At 46.4% G+C, this 22,311-nt stretch overlaps 1 protein-coding gene across 2 annotated transcripts in view; it reads right to left on the minus strand.

Annotated features, from left to right (window-relative positions):
* Zcchc14 (zinc finger CCHC-type containing 14) overlaps positions 1-22,311 on the minus strand; it is a 55,812-nt gene that overhangs the window by 19,665 nt on the left and 13,836 nt on the right. For both annotated transcript variants that reach the window (XR_004944977.1, XM_036187584.1), the window contains exons 2-3: positions 14,242-14,365; positions 1,454-1,527 (exon numbers count right to left, since the gene is read on the minus strand). Coding sequence is in view for 1 of the 2 variants with exons in the window: in XM_036187584.1 (XP_036043477.1) it covers positions 1,454-1,527; positions 14,242-14,365 (198 nt within the window). In the remaining variant the exon portion in view is untranslated. The remainder of the gene's footprint in view (positions 1-1,453; positions 1,528-14,241; positions 14,366-22,311) is intronic.

The raw sequence follows: 22,311 nt of genomic DNA on the forward strand, positions 1-22,311 counted from the left end.
AACTATTCTTCCCCTCTCTGGTAAGAGTTCCTCCTTCCAGAAGAGGTCAGGCAGCTGTATTACCAACATCCACCTCTACGTGGAAAAGCTGTAGACAGTTCTGGGAACCATGTCACCAAAGCCCACAGTAGCTGCACTGAAGACCAGGGGAATCCAAGCCCACTGTGACAGACTGGCAGAAGCAAAGCTGGCTCCCAGGATGGCTCCACTGCACATCATCTCTTCAAACAGAACATCCCTCTCAGATAAACTAGAGCAATACAGACAGACACAAAGGAGTGACTTGTGAACACACCCTCAAACACCATGAGACACCAGGCTTCCAGGTGTGTAGCTAGCTACCACAGCATGTCCAGGGTCCTGTAAAACCTGCTGCCCACTTCCTTGAGCATTGGGGGTTTGGTGGGTCCACGGTACTATAGGGTTATCTACCAGTCAACAGCCTCCAGAACATATACCAAGGTTCTCCTTGTGTTCAGAAAAGACCCTACCTGTGGTACAAAGGATTCTCGACACACAGCACCTCTAGAAAAACAGCCCTGACTCACACACAGTACAAAACAAGAGTCTCTTCTGAGTGGACTTCCCTGTACTGCCAGGGCAGATTCTCATGATCTGCCCACGTCTGAAGTCAGAGTCTAAGAAGTATCTAACCTGCCAGGCCAGGTGGGTAACAAACCCTGACACAAGCCAGCAGTGCACTTCCCAGTTTCCTCTGCAGATAAGTGAGACCAAGACACTGGGTTCCTGTCAACAAAATATAAGTAGGAACCCTTCTGGCTGCCCCTGAGCATGTCCTCCTCTCTAGTTTGCATCTGCCCACTGCCAAGGGAGCACCAGAGCCCTCGCTGCCATCCTGCGAACACACACAGTAAGAGCTGGAGTCAGCCAGGACTGAGTTCTGATGAAGGTCTGGGACTGCCTCCCTGAACATCATAATAGAGAATAAAAGGAACTTTGGACTGTCTAAGCCTTTGTTATGGCCGGCTTCTCTCACACAAGACAGACCTTTCTTCATGGTACTGATCAGTTTGGAGCACATTCCCCTATAGAGACCAAGTGGCCACAGCCATGCAGTCAGCATGTATGTGTCTCATCTAGGGGTACTTACTGTCCTAGAGTATCCAGTGTCATAGCCTAGACTTCACTCTCTCTAGACCCAGGGTGAATACAACCAGGGAGGAAGGCCACAAACAGGTTCAGCCACTGTCCTAGTTACAAGTGACAAGGACTGAATTGATGCTCTTTAGAGCTTAGCTTCTTCTTGAGAAGGTGGCTATCCTCCAATACCCTAGGCCCACTCCAAAGACACCTGCCCCAGCCAGGCTCCAGGCTCATCTCACTCAGCACCATTGCTCTGTAAGAAGTACAGCTTTTATTACAGTACAAATGACTAATTATGACAAATGTGCCCCTCAATACCTCCAAAGTAAGGGAAAAAACAGCATCTTACCTCAAAGGAACACTCGACACTTCTGTCATTTTTCGTGTGTGATAATCCCTTCAGGTCTATTTTTTCAACACTCGCTGTAAAAACAAACACAAAATTATAAGGAGGCAATAAAACTTCAAGATACAAATGATTGCTGGGCACGTGACAAGTAGCTATTCCATACAAAGCTACTAGAACCGAGGCCTGAGAAGCAACTGCATCAGCCTCAGCTGGTATTGGCATCTTAGAATACTAAGTGATACTCAGATACCAACCAAATCCCAAGAAAGGGAGTGTAGGAGATAGAGTAGGACAGCACACTTGTGAGCCCTTATGCTGTCCTTCAAGACAGTAAAAAACTTGGTCCAATTCCTAGGAAGCTCATGACCATGTCCTCACGGTGAATGGTCTGCACAAGAAGAAACCTAACACATTCTTTGAGGGTCTTTCCATGGACCTGTACGTCATTGCTCAGCTTTGCTGCTGGGGCAAAAATGGAGCTCTGAATGGCAAGGTCTGGGAGGAATCACAGTGGTTCCCAGACAGTATGACATGATAATGAGATTGGGGACTGACCGTGCTAAAGGAGAGTTGCTGTCATCATGGAGTTCTGAGGCTTCACTCTACTTCCTGTTCCAAACTTTTCTCCTCAGAAATGAAATGGCACCATTAAACTATAAGCACTATTTCCAGGCAAGCCCAAACATGTGTTCACAATCAAGCTCTCTATCTGGGCACACACATCCTCCCCCAGATGACAGTGTTGCTGATTGATCCCATCCAGGGACTCAGCTGCTTCTTCCAGGCAGTTACTTTCCACAGGCATGAGATGAGCATCACATAAACCACTGCATTAGGCAACTGGGGAAGACCACAGCTAAAGAGTACAGCTATGTTGGCGGAGCCTCCAGGGTTTCAGGAAGCCACTGCCATACCCTGCAGAGTTTCACACTCTGAACCCTGTGACAGACTGTGACATACTCACTAGGCTTTACACTCCCTGCAGGTACACTCTTCTGGTCAGCAAAGCCAGAGCCAGAATGCCAGTTCTATGAGATGTTGAGGGATAACCCAGAAATTTTATAGACAAAAGATCTAGAGGAGCCGGGCGGTGGTGGCACACACCTTTAATCCCAGCACTCGGGAGACAGAGCCAGACAGATCTCTGTGAGTCTGAGGCCAGCCTGGGCTACCAAGTGAGTTCCAGGAAAGGCGCAAAGCTACACAAAGAAACCCTGTCTGGAAAAACCAAAAAAAAAAAAAAAAAAAAAAAGATCTAGAGGAGAAAAAACCCTCAGCAATGGCAACTTGCTCTGTGAGGCTGCACTAGGAGGTTCCTATACCTGTTGTGCTCCATGCTGGAGGCACTAACTGTGGTATTCATTTAAATGTATTAAAATGGAATAAAAATGGACTAACCTCTGGTCTAGGTATTGAACAGACACATGTGTGGGACCACTCCTCTGGATGGTGAAGAATGGATATTTCCAGTACTCAAGTGTCTTTTGTTAGTGCTGTGTGAACTGACTAGCATACAGACCAAAGCACTTCCTCCCATCTGTGTAAACAGCTTTCTTAGCACATGATTATACACAATTTGCTCTAGTACCACTGACAGCTGCTTCCACCTACTACAGTGAAGCTGGACTCAAGAGCAGAGACAGACACTACATTAGGACCCTAGTCTGGATGCTGCACCACACCACAGCAGAGCATTTAGCACATGCCAGTTGCAGGAGAAATGGGAGCAGATCGGGAGCCCACTGGGAGAAGAGGTGTGCCATCATCTTGATGCTATCATAGCACCCTGCCACCCCAGTCAGTCCTTCAGCTAGATGCCAGCAGGAAGCAACCCCTCAGCATAGACTCAGTGACACCATTCTAAACCACCCTCCTTCTCTAAGCAACAGACTGTAGGAGCAGTGCCTGCCCTGCCCAGAGAAAATCAATCTGTATCCAGTGTTCCCAGACCAAAGAGCATCAGGGTGTATGAGAAAGGAAAAAGGAAAAAACCCATTTGGACCAAGGGAAGTGACTCAGAACTGGACAGGAAAACGGGCAGAACAGATGAATATCATTTAGCTGTTTGCATATACAAGCATTTTGGAACCAGGCCAAGTACTCACAGCCAGCCCACTGCCTAGGATATGTTTTCAACTTTAGTACTGATCTCACTACCTCAGCACCCAACTAATTGTGAGCTCTTCTTCCAAGCTCCTAATGCCAGGGCAGGGCAGTGGCTTAGCAAGTAAGGGTGCCTGTCACCAAGCCCAATGGCCTGATTCAATCCCCAGGGACCAAGTGATGGAAGACGAGAACTAACTCGTCCAAGTCCTTTGACTTCCACAGAGGTGCCATGTCACAGCACACACACTAAACATGAATGAATGAATGAACAAATAAATGTAATAAAAATGTTTTAAAATACCATGTTTCAGTTTACTCTCCAACTTTGGAGTCGCTAGAGGCCATGATTATAGGAACTGGATTGGCTCAGTGACACGGCACATGCCTCGTATGTATATGGGTCTGAGTTCCAGAGTTCCAGCCCCAATATCACAAAGGCAAAATAAAATTCACACAACTGAACAAAGTTGAAGGGTGTGTGGGATGCCAGAGGCCAGACATCTCCTCCAAGCAGCACCATGCACTGGGAAAGTCTCAACTCCCAGGAAACTGCTGGGTTTTCAGGGCTGAGAATGGTACCTTTTTTTGGTTTGTTTGTTTCGGTTTTTTTTTTTTAGCTGAGGACTGAACCCAGGGCCTTGTGCTTGCTAGGCAAGTGCCCTACCACTGAGCTAAATCCCCAACCCACCAATGGCACCTTATACTGCAGCTGGCTGGAGCAGCGAGTGGGTCTGCCATCCTCCTCCTTTAGCCAAGAGAATCCGAGACATTCAAACACAATGGGCACTGCAGCTTTGCAGTTGCCTTTAGGGAAGATCTTGCCAGAATCCTGCCCACCGGACTAAATAGCTCCAGTGCAGGGCAGCTGATACCTTGGAAGCTTCATGGGCAATAGGAAACACCTTTCTCAACCTTTCTTTCCTTCTTTTTATTAAAAAAAAAAAAAAAAAAAAAAAAAGATTTATTTCTATTTATTTATTTTGAGACACAGTCTTTCTACATAGGCCTGGCTACCCTGGAAAACTTTATCTCCTGTATTTTTTTGTTTTTAGTCTGTATGTAAGAGTTCTGGGAGGGTGAGCTGACTTTTCCTGGTTGTGACTGTGTGTTCTCTGTCCTTTACTGCTTCATTCTCTCTGACGGCCATTGCTGCTACAAGAATGGCAGACAGTAGGCTTTAACAGGGCACCTGACAGTCAACAGTTCCTCAAAGAATTATTCTAATACCTTACTATCAAAACAGGTGGTGGGTACAGGCCCAGGGATCATACCAACCCTGGAAAACATGCTGCCCACGATCAAAACTAGGCTCACCATCTCAGAAGGCTATAGGACAGTGGTTTGTGCAGCCTGTTTTGAGGGTTTTTTTTTTAAATTTTACATGCATTGATGTTTTGTCTACATGTGTATCTGTGTGAGGGCATTGGATCCCTTGGAACTAGAGTTACAGACAGGTGTGAATCAAACCCAGGTCCTCTGGAAGAGCAGCCAGTGCTGTTAACTACTGAGCCAGTTCTCTACCCAAGCATAGCCCATTTTGATGCTCAGCTTAGAAATAAGCCTAATTAAATAATGACAGACACAAGAAAGCATTTCCAAGGGTTTTTCATGCTTAGTAATACTATTCAGAAATCAAGCTACATAAATACTTAGGAATTACAATTGCAATCAAGGAAGCCATTTTTGTCTCCTGTATAATACACAACTTGGCTTTCACCCCACAGAATGTCTTAACACTTTGGGGTAAAACTTACACAGAACAAATGCAAGATCTCAAGTCCAAAACCAGTCAGTCAGGGTGAACATATGGACCCCACCCCCGGGCCATCAGTCAGGATGGGAGTGAGCTGGCTGGTGGACTGGCACCTGCAGGCTGAAGCAGGGCCTACAGATGCACACATTCCTCTGCTCTGTGCAGTGTCTGATTCTTTTTTTGTTTTGTTTTGTTTTGTTTTGTTTTGTTTTTTGAGACAGGGTTTCTCTATGTAGCTTTGCGCCTTTCCTGGAACTCACTCTGTAGCTCAGGCTAGCCTCGAACTCACAGAGATCCACCTGCCTCTGCCTCCCGAGTGCTGGGATTACAGGCATGCGCCACTACCGCCCAGCTTGCAGTGTCTGATTCTTAACCAACTTCTGACCAGAGGATACCTGCAATTACTGGTAAGGTCTGAGTACTGGCTTCCAATGCTGTTCCTTTCCTGTATCTTTTTGGGATACGCTGCACCACCCTTGGGAACTCCAGCAGTGTGTGGGTTCTTATGACCTCACAGCTCTGAACTAAACTGTGTGATCTACAGAAATGAAGCTTACAGCAGATACTCAAGAGAATCAAGTGAAGAGCAGCTGACTCTGTGTCACTTGGATTTTACTCAATATTAGTGTGGACTAGCCACAGCTGATGCATGTCAGGGTCCAGGGACAGGACACTGCAGTTGTTCTCAAGCACTGTGAGGGTAATATCATGTGAGACAAGACCAGGGCCAGGAAAAAGATAGAGGAACGTAAGTCATAACCATGATGGCATGTGAAGGAATTCTGAGCTCTCCTATAGGTTCTGATCAGCTTACAGCTCTGTTCAGATGGCCTGCTGCTTATAGCATTGGTTACCGGGTCCCTGTGAGCTGCATGTACTCACCTCAGCAAAGAAATCCTAGCACAGCTTCAGGGGACTATAGCACAGCAGACCAATGCATACAGTACTGGGGTTTGAGATGCTGGGCTGTGAGCTAGGACAATAGTCCTCTCTTGGAGGATAAAAACAGAGAGGCAGGGATGGAGGCAAGAGAGCCCAGAATGATGAGGATGTAAAAGGCAAGTTGTCTGACATTTCCTTTTTCTTGACTTTTTTTCAGATTTTTAATTTTATGTGTATGAATGTTTTGCCTATATATATGTATGCACACATGTATGTACACCATGTGTGCCTGGTGCCTGAGGAGGTCAGAAGGCAGCACAGAACTTCCCGGGACTAGAGTTACAGATGGTTTTGAACCAACACGTAGGTGCTGGGATTCGAACTCTGGTCCTAAGTGGTGGTTTGAGTGAGAATACCCTCGACTGTCGGGGTACTTGAACATTTGGTCCCCAGTTGATGGCATTATTTGGGGAGGTTTAGAATGTGTAGCCTTGTTCCAAGAAGTATGTCACTGGAGGTGAACTTTAAGCGTTTTTTGTTTGTTTGTTTGTTTGTTTGGTTGGTTGGTTGGTTGGTTTGGTTTGGTTTTGTGTTTTTGCTTTGTTTTGTTTGGTTTTTCGAGACAGAGCTTCTCTTTGTAGCCCTGGCTGTCCCAGAACTTGCTCTGTAGCCCAGGCTGGCCTGGAACTCACAGAGATCCGCCAGCCTCTTCCTCCCAAGTGCTGGGATTAAAGGCGTGCGCCACCACCATCCAGTGGGCTTTAAGAGTTTAAAAGACTGTGCCATTTCCAGTTTTCTGTCTCTGCTTGGTGCTTGTTGTTCAAAACTGTGAGCTTTTAGCATGCTGCTCCACCACCAAGCCTGTATACTGCTTGCTGCTGACCTAACATTATGAACTCTAACTCTTTGGAACCTTATGTCAAAATAAACTCTTCCTTCTATGATTTGCCTTGGTCATTACGTTTTACTACAGCAAATAAAACTAATTAAGGGGGCTGGAGAGATGGCTCTGCAGGTATGAATACTTGCTCCTCTTTCAGAGAACCTGGGTTCGGTTCCCAGCACCCAATATGGCAACTCACAACAGTCTGTAATTTCAGTTCCAGGGGGGATCTGATACCCTCTTATAATCTCTGTGGACACCAGATACCATATGGTACACATATATTCATGCTAGCAAACACTCATAAATAAAAACAAAAGCAAGAACTGGGACCAGCCAGGTAGTGGTAGCACACACTTTTAATCCCACCACTCAGCACACAGAGGCAGGCAGATCTCTGAGTTCAAGACCAGCCTGGTCTACAGAGTGAGTTCCAGGACAGTGAGGAATACACAGAGAAATCTGGTCTTGAAAAGCAAAACAAACAAACAGCAACAAAAAGAAAAAAAAAAACAAAGAAAGGAAAAGAAAAACTGGTACCATCTCTAGAAATTCGGGTTCACTGTAAGATATTTTTCCTTCTCAGAGTTGCTACCCCTTAGAGTAGGGGTAGGTTAGGCTGGGTCTGCTCACCTTCCTGGGTCCTGACTTAGAAAGGTGTAATTACTTCTTTTTCTTTCAGATGGCCAGGGCCTAACTATGGCTTCAACTTCCTAACTAAGCTTTAGGCTTCCATGCTCTTTTACTAAAGTGCCCTCTGTGTGGCTGCGCGCTGCTATGGAGTTGCCCTCCATGCTAGCTTATTGCCTCTATTCTCCTCCAGGTAGCTGTGAGATTTACAGTTTGCCTGCCTCGGGTTTTCCTTTCAGGTTTTAGAAAACTGTTTTCAAGCTTCCATTTGTGTCCTTTCTTAAATTATTCTATTAGTAAGACCAAGAGCACTAAGAGCAGCCCCAAGTTCCCTGGTATTGTACAGTGGCTCTGCTGGAGTCCGGGTTCCAGCCCTCGTCACAGGGTATCTGCTTTCTATCTTACTGTCACTACTAATAGAATCTTCCTTTGCAAACCTTCTTTCCTACCTTTTAACTCTGTGCTCAATGGAGAAAACAAATCATCTATGCACCCTTAATTACCATTGGTACCAGAACAATCAATCTGCTGGGTGTGGGAGCCAAACCTTAACCCTAGCATTAGGGAGGTAGGGACAGGGACATTACAAGTCCAGGACCATCATCAGCTATGCAGCTGATTTTGAAGCCAGCCTGATCTCACCACCACAACAAAACAATGCAAAAACAACCACAAAAAAAGACACACATTATCTGATGTAAGAACATCCAGTGGACAACAGGCTGGGAATAAAAAGAGGTACCGAATTTTCAGAGCAAAGGAAAGTGTCTGGTCTAAAGAGGAGGGAGTGAGGGTGAAAACGGTATACATGGCTTACAGGACCTGACATGGTAAGGGCACAGCACACACAGTCTCTGGAGTGCCAGCTGGAAAGCAGGAGGAGGAGGAGGAGGAGGAGGAGGAGGAGGGGGGGGGGGAGGAGGAGGAGGGAGGAGGGGGAGGAGGAGGAGGAGGAGGAGGGAGTCCATAACAGCTGGAAATCCTCCAGACTTGGTACAAGCAAAAGAGCTAGAAGAAAAACCACATGTAGGGACATTGTAGTCAAATGAATCCCAACCAGAGAAAACTATAAAGACAACCAGAGAAAAATGACACTGGCATAAAAACAGCCAATCACACACTGCAGGAAGACTCTCATTAAAGGAGGCCTGCAGACAGAAAGCCTCTGGCAAAGCTACAGAGCAAATCCAACTCAGCCAAGCATTCCATGATCAGCAAGAATGAAGTCACAGGGAACCACATCTTCAGGCTAATGAAAATGGGCAGAGTCCTCATCTACAGAGCTGCACAAAATGAACTGGGAGCACCAGCTTTCGGGGGGAAAAAAATGGGCAGGCAGGGGATAAACACACAGAGCATTCAAAGACTATCCTTTTCTCCCTATCTCAAAATATATGCAAAAACTCTAAGGTTCTATCACAGGGGCACAAGGAGCACACCACCTAAGCTGTGGTACATGTGGCACCTCTACACAGGGCATGTGGAAACCATGCCAACACTGTAAATACCCTCATTCACAGCACCTGCCACTTCCAGAGGTGTAAATACTGTTACCAGGGGACATCTAGAAGTTCAGTACTGACTCTTTAGAGTCAGTATGTACACATACACAGTTTCAAAATTCTTAGATTTTTTGCTTTTTAAATTGTACTTATGGTTGGGGATTTAGCTCAGTAGTAGAGTGCTTGCCTAGCAAGCGCAAGGCCCTGGGTTCAATCCTCAGCTCAAAAATTTTTTTTTTACTTTATTTGGGCTAGAGAGATGGCTCAGCAGTTAAGAGCACTGGCTGCTCTTTCAGAGGTCCTAAGTTCAATTCCCAGCACCCACATGGTGACTCACAACCATTTTTATTATAGGCTATTCTGCCCTCTTCTAGCGTGCAGGTATACATGCAGAGCACTCATACATAAAATATAAATAAAAATTGTTTTTAAAATTTGCTTAATTTTATGTGCATGAATGTTTTGCCTGCATGTATGGATATGTACCACATGTGTGCCTAATGCCCAAAGTGGTTAGAAGAGAGCAATGGATTCCCTGGAATTGGAGCTAGGATGCTTTGAGTCATCATTTGGAATCAAGCCTGGGTCCTCCTAAAGAACAGCCTGTGCTCTAGGCTGCTGAGCCCAGATCCTTACATTTTATCAAGATATCAGCTCAAAGTAGAGTCTGAAAAGTGAAAGGTGAACACTGCACTTCCTCCGACCCACCCACTGCCTATAGAAACTCTGTGAGAGGAATGACCCTCACTCTCAAATCCCAGCCTCATTTTCTTTAGGGAAACTGAGGAAGCAGTCACTTGGATAGTTTTATATGTCCTGTGGTTCAAAGGAGAACTGCTGAGGAAGGCTGTGAGTAGACTGCTTAGAAATGGGGACAGCACTGACCTAATGCTATCCTAATGCAATTTGTGCAAGGCCCGAGGCTTGATTTCCAGCACTGCAAAATAGTAACCATGACAATAATAAATTAAAACCCACAAAGTACAATAATAAGTACAGTAAAATAAAACTGTGTGTTACCGGGGGGGGGGGGGGGGGGGGGTGGGTGGGCACTCACTGCAAAACTCTGAACTCTGCTGTCTGTCCTCACAATGAGGCCCAAATGCAGAACCAGGAATGTCCCATGCACTAAGGCTTCTTAATTGATGCTACACTATGATCCCCATGAATCTCAGGAGAGGCAGCATACTGTTGTGGTTTCAGGAGTTAGTGGTTTTTTGTTTGTTTGTTTATTTGTTTTTTGGTTTTTGGTTTTTAGAGACAGGGTTTCTCTGTAGCTTTGGAGCCTGTCCTGGACTAGCTCTAGACCAGGCTGGCCTCAAACTCATGAGATCCACCTGCCTCTGCCTCCTGAGTGCTGGGATTACAGGCGTGCGCCACCACCGCCCAGCTTCAGGAGTTAGTTTTTATCTTCAATTACTGTCCTGTTAAAATTCATGCACGGATTTTGAGTTTCTTTTTTTTATTAAAAGTCCAAGAATGATGTGGGCATGAAGGTGCATGCCTTTAATCCCAGCACTTGGGAGGCAAAGGCAGGTGGATCTTTGTGAGTTCGAGGCCAGCCTGGTCTACAACAAGAGTTCCAGGTCAGCCAGGGCTACACAGAGAAACCCTGTCACGAAAAACAAAAAAAAAATAAACAAGAAAAGCCTAAGACTTTTGAGGTTCAGGCTTGCCTGCGTTCCCCCGAGACAGGGTTTCTCTGTGTAGCCCTGGATGCCTTGAAACTCTCGTTGTAGACCAAGCTGAGATCTACCTGCCTCTGCCTCTCAAGTGCTGGGACTAAAGGTGTGCACCATTACTGCCAGACTCAAGGTTCAGTCTTTAAGCTGCTCTTCATCATGATAACATTATGTAACAAAACCATAAGGCTCAGTAGCACAGAACCAAAACACTGCTCAGGCTGAAACACCACTCAGGATGAAATATTCCACTTTGTCTGATGGTGTAACGTTGCTACAGACATAAATTCCTTCAAGTCCATAATTTTTAAGAGTGCAAAGAACCTTAGTTCAGAGATATTTCATATCTGCAGTTTAATCAAGGTGACAGAGCCAGCCCTCCTTCACTGTTTTGCCAGGAACAGACTCCAATTCTAGCTGTGACAGCACAAACCTCCTGCACTGAGCATCACTGGGGGTGTCTCCTCTTATACCTCCTGACCCTTTGGCATCAGTAACAACTGGCACAGAGACTGGAACCTGAGACGAGTTATCTTTTGTACAATGGTCCCCAACCATGGCAGGGAAGGAGAGAGGACAACCATTCACCAGGCCTGTGGACTTCCTGCACCAAACCAGGATCTCTGCTCCTACGCAGAAAGGTAAAAAAAAAGCACCAGGAGAGAGTGCACTTTGGCACTAACACCTTCACTCTCTTTAACTCAGGTGCTTACCTATGACTTCAATCTCATCTGCAAAGTGGGGTGTATCACTCCTGGGAATAAGGGATTCAGTTCCATGATCCCAGGGTCACTGAGAGCTCTGTGAGAGAGTGGGAGCACAGATGCTCTAGGAATGCTGCCCAAAGCCTGATCACTCTCTAAGTTCCACCATATTGCTGTAAGACTTCTAAGACAACAGAGAAAATGGAATAGAACTTCAGACTACAGTGACCACAGAGCAATGTCTGCCACAGAGGAGGAAGGGACCCTGAGAAAGGTACTGAAAATTCAGCTAGCTTGCCTGCCTATGCTGGACAGAAGAGACTGGTGTTGGCTGGTGATGAGTGGTGGAGTGCTGGACTGGCTAAAAGTGGGCAGCATGGTCTTAACAGGACAGTCTCCGTGGTGTGCTCCGCCACAGCCAGTACCACAGCTGCCTAGCCTAAAGCATACAGAGACCAGCAGACAGCAGCCATGTTTTTCAACTATACCCAGAGGCTGGAGAGGTTTCTCAGCAGTTACAGCACTGGCTGCTCTTCCAGAACACCTGGGTTCAGTTCCTAGCACCTATGCTCACAACTGTCTCTAACTCCAGTTCCAGGGAACTGATGCCTTCATCTGGCCTCCAGAGACACTATACAGACATGGCACAGACAAACATGCAGGCAAAATACCCATACATATAAAATATAAATCTTAAAAAAAAAAAGAAGAGAAAAATAAATTATACCCCACACCCAGTTATGTTTATGTCTCAAGAAAAAACACTGTGGAACAAGGTGGATGCCCTGCTTGGTCTGGAGGGTGCTACAGAAAGGAGTCAGCCCTCACAAGAGGCCCTGCTCTCAGCTGACTCTCTCCAGTAGGCAGCCTTGCTCTCCAGGTGCCGACTCCATTCCGGGGGTGACACTGCTAGGAAGACCTGGTGGGACAGTCAACAGAGGGACATGGTCTCCTGCATCATATGCACTGTGACCTTGTAGCTAAGGCTAGGGGGAGAACAGGTTTCCTAGGACTGTTATCACCCACTGCTCTCCACTGTGTCTTAAGACACAGATGTGGCATAGTGGCAAAGAAGCAGACCACCTAGAGCTGCAACCTAGCAGAGCAGATAGCACTTCACGTAGAGTGAGCACAGGCCTTTAAAGCAACAGCATGGAGTGCACCTGTGAGAGGAAAAGCTGATGCCTGGGACACACGAGACAGAGAAGGGCAGAAGAACCAGCTCAAGTTACAGAAGGCACAGACACACTGTGAGAAGCGAAGCCAAGCAACTCATTAGCAGGGATAGACAGCCTCCTGGGAGCTTGCTCAAGGCACATGAGCAGCCAGGACAGACATCCCTGCCTAACTCTGCTAAGACCTGGTCCCACCAATAACCTCATCCAATTTCAAATAATCACTTTGTGCCTGCCCAGGTGCTTCCTGAGTCAATCTGGCAGAAAGTCAGGAGGCCCAGGGTCTGTGGTGAGAAGTTTCATCAGCTGCAGCTCCATACTGAGCAAACCCACACTCCAATTACATTTTTTAAAATTGCACTTGTTCAGTGGTGTGAGCAGTGTGGAACTTCACTGAGGCTGGTGGCACCAAGGGAGTGAAGCCAGGAGTACCTGTCACCATATCAGCATGGAGTGAGTCTCAGGAGCCCATTTAGTCGGGAAAGAAGTGTTCTACAGCCCAGCTGCTTTAGATTCGAGGCTTTGTTCTGGTGTGAGGAGCAGAGGATATTTAAACTTTCCTTTTTTCTCCCTTAATAAACACCAGTATTTGATGGTTTTTTTTTGTTTGTTTGTTTATGTCTTTTTGAGACAAGGTTTCTCTGTGTAGCTCTGGAGCCTTTCCCGGAACTCACTCTGTAGCCCAGGCTGGCCTCAAACTCACAGAGATCCGACTGGCCCTGCCTTCCCAAGTGCTGGGATTAAAGGCATGCGCCACCACTGCCCGGCTAGCATTTGATGTTTATATTGCTGAAATGTGGTCGTGAGTTCCTTGGGAGAATCAGAAAGACAACAGCCCCCTCTGAGCATGCCTGATTGAAGGGACTCTGGTCAGCTCAAGTGTGGCAAACATTGGCTCTGGTAGGCCTTGCCTTTCTCCTTGATTCCCTCTGCCTTGCTAAAAATCATTAGCTTATATCCCTAAAGCTAGCCACCAAGTCCATTCCCTGATTTGGCCACTTCTTCCTCCTGAGGCTGACTACCAAGGTCCAGCTAACAAAATATTGAGGTCCAGCAAACAAATATCCCCTTTGGTTCACTTAATTAACATGCCCAATTAAAATTAAACACAAGGTTTCCCCTTGTACCTTTATAAACCACCTTTTTCCTATATGCCACATCTGTCTCCTCTCTGTCCAGAGGCAGTCCTTTGTCCCCTCCAGGACAAATACCCCTACCCCCTCTCCCTTGTTCCCTTCCCCTTTATTTCTCTCACCCTTTATCTCCTGTCTTTATCTTTCATTCCCTGTCCTCTGTCCCTCTGGGGCAAATAAACCTCCTCTGTGTTGAGAAAACTTGGTCTTGGGGTTCTGAGCTGATACTTTTCCTTTCAATAATGACACTGTGTCCCAAGAGTCCATAGCGGCTGTACTGTGGATGCCTTCTCTCTGCACCTGGAATCTCCCACTAATGTCCAGCATAACTCACCCACCTTTGCCATGTTTTCCCAAAGGCCTCTTGGGTAGGGACTCCTCCGTGGAATGTGCTGATGTATGCAATGCATTCTCCAGGCTGTTGCTGATGCTGCTGACAGGGGTCTCAGTTCTGGGCGCCATCTGAGGAGACACAATATCATTTTCTTACTTTTTTTCTGCATGAGTGTCTCTTGTTGAAAGTTAATACACACAAACATGGCTTTGAGTTTTCCTACCATAACACATCAGACAGAACAGTCGTCTTAGCCATGGTGGCATGCATCATATGCCTTCATCTGAGGTAAAACCCTCTTTTTACAGCTTTAAATTAAATGCTTTCCTCTAACAAATTCCACACAGCTCTGGAAGCCACAGAAAAACAGAGCACAGCACATCTAGCCAGGTACAACTCCAATAACAAGAGACTCCCTCCGCAATTCCTCTTCTAGAGATTGTTGTATAACACCTTCCTCCAAGATTGAAACATTCCACCCTGCAGGGAAGCTCCTTGAGCAGGAAGGTAAACAACTTAAGATAGCTTCCGGAAGTGCCTGAAACTGACCAGATTCACTAGGCCCTTCCCCAACAGAATGAACAATAAAAGCTGAGAGTCCTTTCGGATGGAAGGTAGTGAGCAACACCAGCTGAGCGGCAAAGTTAACTCTCAGAGGGGAACAAGAAGACTCTGAGACCAAGACAGCTGAACAGCTGTGTCTGGAAGAAGTAGAAGCCAGCCATAGCCCCTGCCAGAGGTTTAGACCACTGAGGCATCTAGAATGGGCTCTCTCCAACCTGTTGAGCTGCCAGCAGGTGTGTAGTGTGCTCCTGGTTCCCAATGTTGTGAGCGGTCACCCATGCTGGAGTGGGCCTTGGGGATATAGCTGTCTTGGAGACATTTGTACCCTTATAAGTAACCCCTCACTATATTCATGCAAGTAATCCCAATAAAACTCACTGGTTCACCAAATACATACTTTGGTCTGTCCTGGGATCCCCATCTAGGGTGAGATGTGTGTTACATCTCCCCAGGAAAAGTTTTGTCACACAAAAAGATTCACCACATTAAATTTTTACACAGGAAGAGACCTGACACTGAAAACTTCATTATCTAGAGACTGGAACCTGCTGATATAAGCCATGGAACACCACAGCTAGACTGTGACACAGCCAGCCTCTGCTGTTGCTGGTGTAAGGAGAAGGTTCTTATCATGTACACACACAGAACTGGGCCCACAGCCCTGGACAGCTGAATGGTCCATGGGAAGGGGGTAGACTGCAGTATTCTCCATTTCCCCTTAACAGTATTGGAAAAATTTACAGCCCAAATAAACTAGATATAAAATAAAAACAACAGCAGTGCTTTCACTTCAGTCTTACCTAAGATTTCAAATATTAGCCGGGTGTGGTGGCGCACGCCTTTAATCCCAGCACTCGGGAGGCAGAGCCAGGAGCATCTCTGTGAGTTTGAGGCCAGACTGGTCTACAAAGCGAGATCCAGGACAGGCTCCAAAGCTACACAGAGAAACCCTGTCTCAAAACTTTTTTTCAAATATTAGAAAAAGTCCAAGATTTTAAAATTTGGAAAAAGACTTGTGGGTTTCATGACTGGACCACCAGCTGTGTGTACTATGGGAGCAGGAAGTTGAGGAACTAGCAGTCACGCTTGGTTCAGCCTTTAACTTGAGCAGTGAGCACTTGGGACGTGCCTGCTCCTGATATCCTAGCCATGTGTCCATGGCTTCCTGTTGTCACCTGCCTGGGGGTGGCAGGTGTCACTGGCTATTCAGAGGCCAGACCCAGAGCCTGAGACTCTGAGGTAGACAGGTAGTTGAATGAAGGCACAGACCACCACTCAGTATGTCAGAGTCACTCAGTAGAAGCCTGGCCAAACTGGGGTCAAGAAGGCTTACCTCTGACTTAGTGTGGTGGTGTATGCCTTTAATGTCAGTACTTGGGAGGCAGAGGACGGTGGATCTCTTCGAGTTACAGGCCAGCCTGGCCTACATAGTGATTTCCAGGCCACCCAGTGCTACACAGAAAGACCACGACTCAACAACAACAAAAGGTTTACTCTGCATCCCAGTATCCAGTAGAGCACAACAGATGCCTGTAACTGTGCCACCAGCCAGTCTCTGAACTTGAACAGAACTCAAGGAAACAAATCCTAGTCATTCATTCACTTTAGAAAGACAATTCATTATAGCTAACATTACCAAGAAGTTGTTAAAGTTAAATTTGGGTCTTGAGGTATTGGTAGAGTGCTTGCCTAGCATCCATGAATCCCTAGGTCTGATTCCCAAGCATGATGTTTCCCACCTGTAAACCTAGCACCCATGAGGTAGAAGCTGAAGGATCAAAAGTTCCTATACAACAATGTCAATGCTAACCTGGGCTACATGAAATTCTGTCTCAGGGAGGGAGGGAGGGAGGGAGAAAGGGAGGGAGGAAGGGAGGTCAATAAAGAGAGCATTATTGGGTAAAATGCCTCAGTGGATAAAAACATTGGACTACTAGCCTGAGCTCAATCCCTGAAAACAAAGGAGAACTGACTCCACAGGGTTGTCTTCTGACTTCCACGTGCATGGTGGCAAGGAGACATGTACCCCTGTCATGCACATACACGTAATAATAACAATAAAATATAATTATAAAAGACATAGAAGAGCCGGGCGGCGGTGGCACACGCCTATAATCCCAGCACTCGGGAGGCAGAGGCAGGTGGATCTCTGTGAGTTTGAGGCCAGCCTGGTCTACAAAGCGAGTTCCAGGACAGTCTCCAAAGCTACAGAGAAACCCTGTCTCGAAAAAACAACAACAACAAAAAAGACATAGAAGAATGTTAAATTATAAACCTGGCATTTCACATCTGCCTATAATCTCTGCACCTGGAAGTCAAAACAGGAGAAACCTGAGTTCCAAACTAAACTGAACCACACCGCAAGCTCCCTAAGTGTAGCAGTTTTTTTCATCATTCAACAGTTGAACATTAAGAACAAGAAACACCCAGGGCTGGAGAGATGGCTCAGTGGTTAAGAGCACTGGCTGCTCTTCCAGAGGTCCTGAGTTCAATTCCCAGCACCCACATGGTGGCTCACAACCATCTGAAATGAGGTCTGGTGCCCTCTTCTGGCCATGCAGACACAGCACTGTATACATAATAAATAAATCTTTAAAAAATAAAAAAGAACAAGAAACACCCATATCAGGAAAATCTTGTGATTCTCACCCGACTCTCTGAGCAGCTCTGACACAACCTCTCAGTATATGGCTACCAGGCACCAGCAGCCTGTCCCAGTTGTTTGACTCATACAGCTCCTGACTCCAAGAGGCCATGCCATGGTGGTTCTGACTAGTCACAGGAAACCAGCATCTCCTATCACCAGAGGACCACTAGCAAAACCCAGCTCTCCCTGCCCCCACCAGCCTCCATGTGAAGGCAGTGAAGGGGTGTGCTGACAACAGGTCTCACTAGGGCACCCCTACATATCTAGGCCTGAGTGCTGCAGGGGCTTATCCTTGTGTGGTGCCAGCTGCTGAGAGCCAGGCTGAGGGAAGGACTACTTCACAAAGAATCCGCTTGCCCAGCTGCTGACTTCAGTAAACGACAACAACAGGAAGCACTTCCTATGTCCATGTAGACACAGCCCAGAGCTGAGGGCTGCTGTCCTTAGGCCAGTGGCCAGGTCTAGGACAGAGCAAAGCTGTGAGCTGCCCAATGAAAACACATGCAGGGAAAAAATGCCTTAAGAAGTGATGACCCCAAGGCCAAATGTGTCTGCCTGTCTATCAGTCTGGTCTTCCTCCTGCTGCCTCTTCCTCTAGTCTCTTGCTCCCCTGTTTACACTGAATGCTGCCTTCAACTGCAATTCCCAGAAATGCTGCTTTAGGTTATTTTTGGTTAGGTTAATTTGTCCACGTGACCCCAGTTCAACTCAGATATTCTCTGACTCACTTTCAGCAGAGCTGCAGTGGGCCTGACGTTCACATGTTGCCCTCCCATCCTGTGCAAGGCCTGCAGACTAAGCCAAGGCACTCCCTTCCCCAGCTCTTCCTGTTAGTCCAAATCCTCTCTGAGCAAAGCACCTTACTTTATTTCCAAGGAAAGGTCATAGATTCTACTGTCCAACTAACTGTCCTTTCATCATCGTGGCCAACATTTCCAAGACCGTCAGGGCCTGCGGCACAGCCACAGGGACCCAGATGGGCACCCCCAACTCATTTACCTGGCCCAGTGGACACAAAGTCCCTTCTATCAGACCTTGGCTCTGTGGTCCCTGTCCATATGGCTCCCTCAGTACCGCTCCTCTCTATACAACTGCATTGCCAGCATTCAGCGAGGCATGGTTTTGTTTTGCTTTTTGTTATTTATTTCTTCTCCTGTGGGGCTGTTCTGTTCATGGAAGGATCCTCCGCATGTTCAAAAAATGCCTTCCATTTAGAAGCACTAAACATCTGTAAAACATTTAGCTACAGCACCAAGTTCCAATGGCCCCAATGGCACTGATTTCCAGGTGATGCTCTGTATTCCCACCTTGCCTGGCTGTCATCACTAGGGTCTCAGCAGCTCTGCTCAGGCACCAATAAGATGTGATGTTCAGCTCTTGTGGAAGCCCAGGACACACTCCTCTTTCCTGGGGCCCTAGAAGAGCTCCTCTGAGTTCTAGTGCTGCTGCTTGCTCAGAAGTGCCTTGCTGGAGTGGAGTGTAGACTACTGGCCCCAAGAGCATACCCCTGGCTCTTGAGGTATACCTGCTAGGTACATAGATATGAACTGGTACATCCAGACATAGTATGTAAAGCTCTGTAAGTCCAGCCTGGAGGCACAGACATGTAATCTCAGATAACCAGGAGACTAGGACAAGAGGATGAAAGGATCAGGGCCAGTCCAAGCTAGAGACCAAATTCAAGTCCAGCCTGGATGATTTAGTAACGGCTTGTCTCAAAAAGTGAAAAGAGGGCAGAGTATACTCAGCTCACTCAGAGTCTTACCTGGAACATGCAAGGCCCTAGGACTGGATTTCCAGGACCATGTAAAACAAAATAATAAGACCTTCCAAATCATGGTATATGTGTATTCTGACTTGGGTCCAAGGTGGACCTTGAGATTCTGTATTCCTGACTATCAGGACATTTCAAAATAAAGGATTACACCTGGGTCAGACCAAAGGCTTGGTAGCTCCCACAAGAAGGGACATGAGCATCAGAATTCCAATGCCATGTAGATAATCAGACCAGATGGACTTGGATCCTTTCCAGGGAAGTAAGTCATGGCAGTCATGTGGCTTGATAGCTGATGTTGGTCCTATCATGATGGCTAATAACTGTCCCTCAGACATAGACAAATTTTAAAAGGTTTTCCTCTAAAAAAACTCACATTTACAGGCTTCTTTAAAGCTACGTGTAAATTCACTTTAATATCCATACATCAGGGACACAGTCTTTAGAAATTTAATTTTTAAACATCAATTCCATTTTCAAAGAGGACATGTTCACATGCAATCATATTTCTGGAAGTAGAGCCTCCTAAATACAGACTGCAACAGACAAGCCAACCAGGGGAAGCCTGGGCCTCCCATAGCCCAGTGCCATTGCTCCAACAGGGAATGGTAGTGAGCTACTAGAGGAGGTACACACATCAGCCCACACAACAGACCAAGTTGTCCCCACATACATTACAAATCAAACTGAAGCACAACTCCCAACACTCTGTCTAGGGCCATATGCCCAGCTGGGAAGAAAAGAGTGAGACACTGCAGCCGGTGAAATCAAGGGGGCCAGTGGGCATGGTGGCACACACCTATGGTCCCAGCACTCATGGAGGTGGAGACAGGAGAATCACAAGTTCCAGGTCAGCCTGAGCTACATAATAAGACCCTGTTTCAAAATAACCAAGAGGGAGGGAAGGAAGAAAAGAAGGTGAACAAGAGTATGGGCAGATAACATGGGCATATAGTATGCAGACGGCAGCACAGGCCTTGCTCACTGATGAGATTTCATCTTGTTCTGTTTCAGCCTCTTTCACTGCAATGTGGAAATAATAGCAAGTAGTTCACAGGGTTTAAATGGTAATTAAAATGCATTTATTAAGCTTACGAAGCTGGAGGACAGATAGTAGACACTGTTACTGCTACTGCTGTGGCACACACAGTGGGGCCGCTAAGGGGCCACGGACAGCACAGTAAAAAAACACGACCACACAGGAGGGTCACAAGCCACGGGTCCTACAGAGCCTCCCTGCCTTCCTGGATGTCCCCTAGGCATTGGGCGGAATTCCAAACAGTTACTCAACATCCACATCCCTATGTTAGAATACAGGGGGTCTCTCCTCCTTCAAACAGGCCCTTCTTAATATGTCCATCATGACAGGCCATCACTCCATCTAAAATTAACAATGACAGCTTGAGAAGTCATTTCATCACCTGAATTTTAGTGAAACAAAGTCATCACAGCAAGACAGCAGCAGTCTCAGCCTTGGCTGGTGCCACCGCTGGACAGCCAATATGCAGGACACAGCCAACTGTGACACCTCTGCACCTTCCGACCTTCTAAAGCTACCTAGAGAAGTCAACAGATTCCTAAGCTATATACCAGCAATATAGCCAAGGACTTGTGTGTAGAAAGACACAACTCACCTTCACAAGATGAAAATCAATGATGACATCACCACACATCAAATTCACAAGTGACACAAAGCCACAGTCATCTGACTGCAGACCAGGGGTCCTTTAAACAGAATCAGAGGAAACAAAAGGTACGGAGAATGTTCACAGGTATGTGAAAAGAGGAAAATGTGTCTACAAGCAGACAATCACTGGAAAGAGACAGGAAAAAAAAAAAAGCCTCGAAAAACCTCACAGCACTCATATCTCAGTGACTTATTTATTTAAAAAGGTTTAAATACACTTTATTGTTGTGTTGGGGGGGGGGACCTCCATCAAGCAGAGCCAATAAATGTGGCCTCAGTTGTCACCATAGAGACATCAATATGTCATGATTGCAGAACAGGTAACTAGAATTGAACCATGATCCTAGGGAAGGCCTGTCATGACTGCAGGAGACATGATCAAGAAGAGTTGGCAAGGATGGTCTGTCTGGTTACAGGATGTTGGGAGGACACCCCCCTTTCTCTCCTGCTTCTTATAGTTCTCCAGATGTGACAGGACCTAGCCCACAGACAGAAGGGAACACAGGAAGCAGAAGTGAGCCCCCAGCTGTTCCAGTAGCATCTTGGAATGGTCCAAGCACTGCCAGCCACAGAGTGGAGCCAGTCAGGCCCGTCATCAGCAATGGCATCAGAACAGACACAACAGTGTGAAGCAGCCAAAGATGAGTTAAAAATTTGAGACAGTCTTACTTTGCCCACACTGGCCTCAAACTCAGTGATCTTTCTGCCTCAGTCTCTTAAGTAGTGAGGTTATAGGCATACACCACCATGTCTTGGCTTTATTTTCTAATTTTCTGTTTTCCAACTTTTCTACAAAGAGCAGACACTACTTTTAGAAAAAGAAGCTAAAGATTCAGTCTAATATAGACACCTTCCTACCAGGTATGAGCAGCTCAGAAAGACACACACAGCTTGTACTTTCCTTCTAGAGCCTCCATACACATCCCACAAGCAAAGTCCTAGGGTGCTACCCCTGGACTGTGGGATGGGTAGAGACGTGATCAAGACCTCAGATGCTGTTTCTCACTGGGAAGATGACAACTTTAGGATAATCAAGTGGAGGGGATGAAACAGCGGTCAGGAAACTACCATGAAGCCAGGGCCTAACTGGCAGGAAGAGTTACCAAACCCTGGGGACGGGCCTTTGAGCATAAGAGTACATGTAGAACCAAGGCAGCAAGAGCTGGCACTAGTACCCAAACACAGTCTAGTCAACCACCAGCTATGCCTAAGCAGGAAAGGGGTAACATCTGCTATATGCTTTCAAGTCAATGTAAGAAAACTGATTTGTAAGCACTTTACTAAAATAGTCATTTTGTGTCTCTAAACCAGAACAAGAAAATAGTTTAATAGTGAAAGCTATTTGCTGACTTAGGCCAAATGAAAGCCAATGCTAACCAAAAACCACTTTCCACACAAAAAA

This window comes from Onychomys torridus, chromosome 5 (assembly GCF_903995425.1).
Source record: "Onychomys torridus chromosome 5, mOncTor1.1, whole genome shotgun sequence".
Lineage (NCBI taxonomy): Eukaryota > Metazoa > Chordata > Mammalia > Rodentia > Cricetidae > Onychomys > Onychomys torridus.